The sequence below is a fragment of the Salvelinus namaycush genome, chromosome 15 (genome assembly GCF_016432855.1).
Source record: "Salvelinus namaycush isolate Seneca chromosome 15, SaNama_1.0, whole genome shotgun sequence".
NCBI classification, from domain to species: Eukaryota; Metazoa; Chordata; class Actinopteri; order Salmoniformes; family Salmonidae; genus Salvelinus; species Salvelinus namaycush.
In genome coordinates, this window is record NC_052321.1 from 33,104,250 (window position 1) to 33,114,235 (window position 9,986).

The 9,986-nt window shown below is 47.0% G+C and overlaps 1 protein-coding gene across 1 annotated transcript in view; it reads left to right on the plus strand.

The window, feature by feature from the left end:
• Nucleotides 1-9,434, plus strand: part of kiaa0586 (KIAA0586 ortholog) — a 115,373-nt gene extending 105,939 nt beyond the window's left edge. The window contains exon 31 of the mRNA XM_039009794.1: nucleotides 8,961-9,434. Coding sequence (XP_038865722.1) covers nucleotides 8,961-9,112 — 152 coding nt within the window. The 3' untranslated portion in view covers nucleotides 9,113-9,434. The remainder of the gene's footprint in view (nucleotides 1-8,960) is intronic.
• Nucleotides 9,435-9,986: the final 552 nt, after the last annotated feature.

Consider the following 9,986-nt stretch of genomic DNA (forward strand, 5'->3'; position numbering starts at 1 on the left):
CTATGTTTAGGAATAGTTGTATTTTGGGGGGATTCTGCCTTTGTTTAGCAATTTGATGATCCAAACAAACCAATTAAAGGTTTTCTCAGTTGAAATGTGATCAACCACAGCTCTCAAGCATGAGAGAAGAAAACCTCAGTTAAACATATCTTATTTCTGGGAAGATGAGTTGAATCAACAACACTGGAACACTGGAGAGTAATATTTGTAGTGACATCTGATCCATCCTTCACCGCTCTCCAAACACTTTTTTTTTTTTTTTTTTTTTTTTTTTTTAATTTTATCCCCTTTTCTCCCCAATTTTTCGTGGTATCCAATCGCTAGTAATTACTATCTTGTCTCATCGCTACAACTCCCGTACGGGCTCGGGAGAGACGAAGGTCGAAAGCCATGCGTCCTCCGAAGCACAACCCAACCAAGCCGCACTGCTTCTTAACACAGCGCGCCTCCAACCCGGAAGCCAGCCGCACCAATGTGTCGGAGGAAACACCGTGCACCCGCCCCCCTCGGTTAGCGCGCACTGCGCCCGGCCCGCCACAGGAGTCGCTGGAGCGCGATGAGACAAGGATATCCCTACCGGCCAAACCCTCCCTAACCCGGACGACGCTAAGCCAATTGTGCGTCGCCCCACGGACCTCCCGGTCGCCTCCAAACACTTTTTAATTGGAAAATAGGAGAGTTAGGGCTGTGTAATCACAATCCAAATATTTCACCCAGACCCAAATTCCCACGTGTGTCCTTGAGCTGAGAACACTGGAGCTCTTCTTTGCATAGCAACGTCTGCCTGCTCTGCCTTTCTGCCCTACCTGCCTGCGCTGCCTTTCTGCTTTACCTACCTGCCTGCACTGCCTTTGTGCACTACCTGCCTGCCTGCGCTGCCTTTGTGCCCTACCTGCCTGCCTGCGCTGCCTTTGTGCTTTTCCTACCTGCCTGCACTGCCTTTGTGCCCTACCTGCCTGCCTGCGCTGCCTTTCTGCCCTACCTGCCTGCCTGCGTTGCATTTCTGCCCTACCTGCCTGCCTGTGCTGCATTTCTGCCCTACCTGCCTGCCTGCACTGCCTTTCTGCCCTACCTGCCTGCCTGTGCTGCATTTCTGCCCTACCTGCCTGCCTGCGCTGCCTTTCTGCCCTACCTGCCTGCCTGTGCTGCATTTCTGCCCTACCTGCCTGCCTGCGCTGCCTTTCTGCCCTACCTGCCTGCCTGTGCTGCATTTCTGCCCTACCTGCCTGCCTGCGCTGCCTTTCTGCCCTACCTGCCTACATGTCTGCCTGCCTGCCTGCCTGCCTCTGCCTGTCTGTCTGTATCCATGTGTCTGATTGTTTTGGCAGCACACTTTCGATCTTTCATGCAGCTGTGAATATTTGTTAAGAAGGCCCACATCGAAAGTAAAATCATTCCTTTTTGCTCCTCACACTTCAAACACTTGGCAGTGCTCTGGGAGCCATGAGAATACGGTGGGTCTCTGGAGAACCCAGCAGCAGAAAGGCCAAAGCTAGCTTGTGTCCAAAATGGCACCTTATTCCCTATTTAGTGATCTACTGGTCAAAAGTAGTGCACTATATAGGGAATAGGGTTCCATTTGAGACGCAGACCAGAGTCAAGCAGCTGCAGGGGAGGGACCCAGCCGGTCTCTCTGAGGAGGCAATGGTACTGGAAAATATTATATCAAAACCCCTTTTCTTTTCCTTTCAATTCACTCTCTCCACCAACTTTAAGAGTCCCCATTAAGATTTGAATAATTGTATCATATATATTTTATTACATGTCATTTATTGGCTTTTTCCTCCACCAACAAGCTTATTTGGGCCTTTTGTAGCTACGGGCTGTTTACTTGTGTTTTTGGCTTCAAAGTAGTTTTGTCCTCCAGTACTTCTCCAACTCCCACTCTTCTTTTACCTACCCCCAGGTAGTGTAGGCCGTCTGTTGTGTTTGGTAGCCATGGGGCTCTCTCTTTTTTTCTCCCCCTCTCTCTATCGCTCTCTTTCTTCCCCTCTCTCTATCTCTCTATCACTATCCCTCGTGGAGGAAATGAAACCTGCCTGAATTTTGGCCCATCTACTCAGCATAGACGGACATCCTTGTGTTCGGCCCCTTCCAAATCTTTTTTTTTTTTTGCAAATACACTGTCAATTTGAGAATCTAGGCCTTGGAGAGTTTTCGCCCCACGAGACCCACCATGTTTAAAAACAGTGATGTCTTCAATGTGATGTCTTTAATATCGCCAGGCTGCTGTTTTCCCCCTGGCTGGCCTGCACGGTCAGACAAAGCGTCGGTAGCTTCATTGAGAGCTGCCTGCATGGTTCAGGCTGAAGACTACTGTTGCCATATTGATTGTTACGCTTGACCTCTCTATGCGTTTAAGGTCCACTCTAGGGACAGATTGTGTTTCGACTTTAGCAAAGTAAGAACCTCATTCAAATATGAAAGATATTTTGGTAATGATTTCCTGTTCTATTCTGTAATGTGAAATGAATTAGCCTATAGACCTATATTTCAGTTGGTTCAATTAAGTCTGCCAATATTAGTTATGCTCTTTCTCTTTTCGAACTATAAATACCCCATCTGACTGAGTGATAACCCTGAGAGCCACTGTGGCCTGCCTCTCCCATGTGAATTCCAAGCCCTGAGTCGCAGAACACAACCAATCTGTGTGCATCCATATGGCAGAGGCTTGGCATAAGCAAACCTGTCAGCCTCAGTCAGCACAGGGAACTGGGACCTCACTGTGTAGAGTGCCTCAAATGGCACCTTATTCGCAAATAGTGCACTACATTTGAGCCCTGGTCAAAGGTAGTACACTATATTGGTGTTTGTCTCGCTACGAGTAAAAGTTTATGCTTATCTAGACTGCGAAAGACTCAATTCAATTCAATGGAACTTTATTTGTCTCCTTTAGGGCCATATCAGTAGTAGGGTCATATCAGACTTTCAGCAGTTTCCTCCTTACCCATCCAAGACTTTTATAAATGTTAAAGGACTAGTTCACTATTTCACTTGATGTTAGATGATTCCTTACCCTGAAAGTTGTCTATGGACCAGGAGAAACTATGATTAATGGTTCAGTTTACTTTAAACAGCAATTTCAAACTTTAGCAACCGCTAGCTAAAGATCTATGGAAGAGATGTGAGCAAGTTTACAAAAATGATGTCCAAATTATCTGAAATCAACTCCATATTTGGTTTGATGTTACTTAACCCTCCTGCTGTGTTCTGGTCGAATTGGACCGATTTACAAGTTTTCTCTCTGAAAAATGTAGTTAATTTAATCTGATTGTCATAAGGTTCCATGACTTTGTCCACACAGGGTATCTGAACAAACATTTTCATAAAATATGGTGTTTTTTATTTAACTTTTGTACACCTGGGGTGTTCCCGGTCAAAAATGACCGGTCATTAGAAATGAATGTGTGAGACTACAATTAGTGTTTAAAATTGAGTTCAGGCACATGCCCATTCATCAGATGGACACACTTCCTCTCCCAGACCCCCACATGCATGTGTGTTTGAGCACACACACACACACACCTCACTTCCCTTCTTGGCTTCCATGGCAACCCCCATGGGAACCTTTCCCCAATAGAATCTTTCTCGCACGGGAACCACACCTGTTGGCATTCTCACAAACAATCGCAACATTGTCTCAATAATATATAGAACTTTTCTCGCAGCTCTGGTATATAAAGCTTTTTTGAGGCCTTGCTCACAATTCATTCTGTGGCAGCACAATGACCAAATGATATACTGTATGTGAGACTCTTGATCCTATCTTTAATCATGACACTGGTGAGGAGGAGAGAGGCCAGGAAACTGACAGGGAAGATGCATTAGAGGAGGAAGTGTCAGAAGTTGAAGACATCACAGAATATGATCCAGACCAAGAGACAACTGATGTAGAACAATCCAGTGATGAGGAAGAGGGCCCTGCTGAGGTTGTTGTTACAATCCAGTGATGAGGAAGAGGGCCCTGCTGAGGTTGTTGTTACAATCCAGTGATGAGGAAGAGGGACCTGCTGAGGTTGTTGTTACAATCCAGTGATGAGGAAGAGGGCCCTGCTGAGGTTGTTGTTACAATCCAGTGATGAGGAAGAGGGCCCTGCTGAGGTTGTTGTTACAATCCAGTGATGAGGAAGAGGGACCTGCTGAGGTTGTTGTTACAATCCAGTGATGAGGAAGAGGGACCTGCTGAGGTTGTTGTTACAATCCAGTGATGAGGAAGAGGGACCTGCTGAGGTTGTTGTTACAATCCAGTGATGAGGAAGAGGGACCTGCTGAGGTTGTTGTTACAATCCAGTGATGAGGAAGAGGGACCTGCTGAGGTTGTTGTTACAATCCAGTGATGAGGAAGAGGGACCTGCTGAGGTTGTTGTTACAATCCAGTGATGAGGAAGAGGGACCTGCTGAGGTTGTTGTTACAATCCAGTGATGAGGAAGAGGGACCTGCTGAGGTTGTTGTTACAATCCAGTGATGAGGAAGAGGGCCCTGCTGAGGTTGTTGTTACAATCCAGTGATGAGGAAGAGGGACCTGCTGAGGTTGTTGTTACAATCCAGTGATGAGGAAGAGGGCCCTGCTGAGGTTGTTACAATCCAGTGATGAGGAAGAGGGCCCTGCTGAGGTTGTTGTTACAATCCAGTGATGAGGAAGAGGGCCCTGCTGAGGTTGTTGTTACAATCCAGTGATGAGGAAGAGGGACCTGCTGAGGTTGTTGTTACAATCCAGTGATGAGGAAGAGGGCCCTGCTGAGGTTGTTGTTACAATCCAGTGATGAGGAAGAGGGACCTGCTGAGGTTGTTGTTACAATCCAGTGATGAGGAAGAGGGCCCTGCTGAGGTTGTTGTTACAATCCAGTGATGAGGAAGAGGGACCTGCTGAGGTTGTTGTTACAATCCAGTGATGAGGAAGAGGGCCCTGCTGAGGTTGTTGTTACAATCCAGTGATGAGGAAGAGGGACCTGCTGAGGTTGTTGTTACAATCCAGTGATGAGGAAGAGGGCCCTGCTGAGGTTGTTGTTACAATCCAGTGATGAGGAAGAGGGACCTGCTGAGGTTGTTGTTACAATCCAGTGATGAGGAAGAGGGCCCTGCTGAGGTTGTTGTTACAATCCAGTGATGAGGAAGAGGGCCCTGCTGAGGTTGTTGTTACAATCCAGTGATGAGGAAGAGGGACCTGCTGAGGTTGTTGTTACAATCCAGTGATGAGGAAGAGGGACCTGCTGAGGTTGTTGTTACAATCCAGTGATGAGGAAGAGGGACCTGCTGAGGTTGTTGTTACAATCCAGTGATGAGGAAGAGGGACCTGCTGAGGTTGTTGTTACAATCCAGTGATGAGGAAGAGGGACCTGCTGAGGTTGTTGTTACATTCCGGTCGAAGAATTTGTCCTGGTTTTCATCCCCACCTGAGAGGAGAGGTCGGCTGAAAATGTTATCAGGATGACCCCAGGGCCAACGAGACGCCAAATCCCGGGTTGATGACATAACATCCTGCTTCGAACTGTTCCTGACAGAGTCAATTGAAACGATAGTGATAAACATGACCAACTTGGAGGGGAGACGTGTTTACAAAGACAACTGGAAGGAGGTGGACCGGACAGACGTCCAAGCATACGTGGGTCTCTTGATTTTGACTGGTGTGTACAGATCCAGAAACAAATCTACCACCAGGTTATGGGATCCAGAGTCTGGTCAGGGGATTTTTCTTGCCGCTACTGGACTCCAGACATTTCACGTGTTGTCACGGGTGATTCGCTTCGACAACAGTGATACAGGACCAGGCTGCTGTCAACAAGACAAGCTGGCAGCGATCAGAGAGGCTTGGCACTAGTGGGTGGAGCGCCTGCCACTCGTCTATAAACCACTTCCAGACATCTCAGGGGATGCTTCCCATTTAAACAGTACATGCCAAGCAAACCGTCTCAGTATGGAATAAAGATGTGGGTACCATGTTATGCCAGGACAAGTTATGCCTGGAGAACATGCAGGTTTACACCGGGAAACCTGCTGATGGTGTTCCCGAAAGGACCCAGGGGAAGCGGGTGGTCCTGGAAATGACTGCAGGTCTCCAGGGGCACAACATAACTTGTGACAATTTCTTCACCTCATATGCTCTTGGTCAGGAGCTGCTCCCCAAAAAATGACCATGTTGGGGTCGGTCAGAAGGAACAAGCCTGAGTTGCTTCCTGCCTTACTCACTACCAAGGACAGGGATCGTTTTTCCTCTAAATGTGCCTTCACCGATACACACGATCGTGTCTTATTGCCCGAAGATAAAGAAGAATGTGCTCCTGATGACAACTCTGCACAGGGTTGCCGCTGTGAGTACCTGGGAGGACAGGAAGCCCAGCGGTGTCCTGGATTACAACAGGAACAAAGAGGAGCTGACAACCTTGATAAGGTATGTTACTTTTTATCTTTCAAGTCTCATGTACTTTTTTTTCTATTACCAGATTGTTTTATCTGCACCATAAAAATAAGACATGTTGTTGTTTGGTGAAATGCTCCTTGAATTTGTGAACAATATGGATTAAATTCTATTCATTTGAATATGTAAATATGTTTTAGATGTGATAAATTGCATCAAAGCATTGTTTCAATTTTTCACGTTACTATGCAAGACATGAAGTATCACTTGTATGTACTCATTATTTTATTTACCGATTGTTGCACTTTTGCCGGTTACTGGCACATACTCTTGTAAGAGGATGACGGCACGTTGGCCCATGGTGGTGTTCTTCAACATCCTAGATGTGTCGGCCTACAACGCGTTTGTGGTGTGGATGGAGGTGAATCCAGGCTGGAAGCAGGGGAAATTCTTCAAGAGGAGACTATTCCTAGAAGAGTAGGGGAAAGCCATGGTGGCACCCCTCATTCAAAGGCGCCGACACCTTCCTCCAACCTCATCCTCTGCTGGATTGGTGAGAGATATACAAGGGCCAGAAGCAAGATCTACGGCCGCCAGAGACAGAAGAGACAAAAGGAAGAGGTGCAATCTGTGTTCACCAAGAGATGTCAAAACGAGCGTTATGTGCCATAAATGCAGTGCATATATTTGCAAGGCACATGCAACACACAAAATGTAACCACCATTGATCCATACATTATGCTTCTTTTACTCAAAAATGAGTTGTATGAGCTCAGGTCATTGAGGCCTACAGGCCATAAATAGCAAATAGAAGTTCAAAACTTGTAATGTTCACAAGATCTTAAGTTGATAAAAAATATATATGTATATGTATGATATATGTATTATTATGGATTTATAATCAGCTCTAATGGGGCGGTTCTTTTGGACCGGGAACACAGAATTAATGAACATGAAACGAACACAACAGGAGTTGATTTGCCCCCATTACTTCCATCGATTTGTAGCATGTGGTGGCTAAAGGCAGCTGAAGTTTGTAATGGCTGTATATAGAGAACTGAACCACGAATGACAGTTTCTCCGGCCCCATAGACTACTTTCAGAGTGAGGAATCGTCTAACGTCAAGCTGTAAAATAGTGACCTACTCCTTCAATAGAGTCGTGTCAACTAGTCATAAGTCAACTATAAGCACTCGAATGTCAAAGCCAAACCTCATAATGTACTGTATGTATTTAGCAGACGCAGGCTAACTGTGATGTGGCTGTATTTGATCTAAGTGGAGTTGCCATGTAAGAGAGCTCTTGGTTTGTAATATTTTCCTTCGATATCGTAATAACAAGGGGTCCTTGGAATATAATAGTATATGCCATTTAACAGGCGCTTTTAACCCAAGTGACTTTTTCATCCTCAAATACATTTTCTCATGGGTGGCCACAGTGGGAATCGACCCTCGATCCTGACGTTGGAAAAGCGCCTTGGTCTACCAACTGAGCCACATAATTCATTCTTCACAAACCCAGACACTCATTGAACGGGTTAGTGGCAGACAGACAAAAAAATCTAAGTTCAAAAAGTATTTTTGAGCAACCTTTTAAAGAAACTAAGAAATTAACCTCTGCCTTGGCTCCAGTTTGTGCTGTCAGAGTGAGTCACCTAGCAGATAGGTCCTACAGTAGCTCCACCACCACAGGCTCACAGTTGCCGCTCTGCATTAGTGGTGCTTCACCCTTCTAGGCCTGAACATCTCTCTGTGTACAAACACCACTGACCTTACCAAACACTGCTGGCTCCTACACAACACGTTTCTGTGTGTCTGTGTGTGTAGAAAAAACACTTCCCCCTACACCGCTGGCTCCTTCACAACACACGTCTGTGTGCCTATGTGTGTGTAGAAACACAACTTCCCTCTACACTGCTGGTTCGTACACAACACACGGCTCATTCATCAGGCTAAGTGGCCCGCCACCAGCCAGCTTAGCACTTGTCTGTCCTACTCACAGATGTATAGAGGAGCAGCTAGTGGAGTGGCTAGGCTAGGGCTGGTGGTAGAGCTGGTGGCTGGGGTTGTGTTGGGGCTGAGGCTGGGCAGGGCTGGAGCTAGGGCTGGTGGTAGAGCTGGTGGCTGGGGTTGTGTTGGGGCTGAGGCTGGGCAGGGCTGGAGCTAGGGCTGGTGGTAGAGCTGGTGGCTGGGGTTGTGTTGGGGCTGAGGCTGGGCAGGGCTGGAGCTAGGGCTGGTGGTAGAGCTGGTGGCTGGGGTTGTGTTGGGTTGGGGCTGAGGCTGAGGCTGGGCAGGGCTGGTGGTAGAGCTGGTGGCTGGGGTTGTGTTGGGTTGGGGCTGAGGCTGGGCAGGGCTGGAGCTAGGGCTGGTGGTAGAGCTGGTGGCTGGGGTTGTGTTGGGTTGGGGCTGAGGCTGGGCATGGCTGGAGCTAGGGCTGGTGGTAGAGCTGGTGGCTGTGGTTGTGTTGTGTTGGGGCTGAGGCTGGGCAGGGCAGGGCTGGAGCTAGGGTAGGTGGTTGGAGCTGGGACTCGGGCTGTACTGTGCTGGTCAGGCAGGCAGCAGACCTGGTGACTGATGTAGTGAGTAATGTGTGTTTATGTTCCAGGGGAGCGGGCTCAGCAGGGCTCCAGAGTGGTGGCCGTCCGGCTGCCCTTCACCGGCCCAGAGGAAGAAGAGGAGGAGGGCTCTGTCAGTCTGGGGCTCAGCACCAGAGGAGGAGGAGGAGACACAGACTCATCAGGGAATGACATGTTCTAGTGCTGCTGACCTGCTTTAGTCATTACTGAGACATTACAGAAAAATGCCTCCAAGACGCCAACTACTTCCATCTCCGTTTCATCACACTAAGTGGAACGATGGTGAGACCACTAAAGCCTTCTTACCAGATCTGGACAGAGCTCAGCAGAGAGAGAGAACATTCCATTTCTTGTGAAGATCTTCAGACAGTCGCTATTTATTTACCTCTGGAACCAATAACCATGTGTTTGGACCAATTTGCCTGTCAGATAATCAATGTATTGTATGTAGCAATAATCAATTATAGTTGTTTTTTTACCAATAAAGTTGATACTTCTAAGTGTTTTAGTAACAACTGTTATATAAACTGTTATCTTAACTTCATACTTACCCTATGCAAATGAAAGATATTTCATTCAAATACACATTTTCATTTAAATACAGTCAACTCCAGGCATATCAGTTATGTGGTTGTTTTCATAGCTACATTGTGATATTCAGACAAGTCAGCCAGTCATTCAAATGTTTCGTTGAGTCATTTCCCAAGCCCATGTAAACAGTGTGATGTCAGGGTCATGCTACTACAGTACATTGCACTAGACTAGGAGATTGGTTTTTCACCTCATTACACACCCATTTGCTTTCCTGCTGCCCCAGATGAAGATAGTAACTCCGTCCCAAATGGCACCCTATTCCCTGCATATAATGCACTAGGTTTGACCAAGGCCCAAAAGGTAGTGGACTATGTAGGGAATAGTGTATTTGTGATTCAGCCAGTATATCTGATGTTGGTGTGCTGTACGCAACACTAACAACGCCAGCCTAATGAGCATCCTGTTTCAATTCACCAAGTGTGCCAAGAGGAGAAACTAAATGAGCGTTCCTCTCCCTCCTA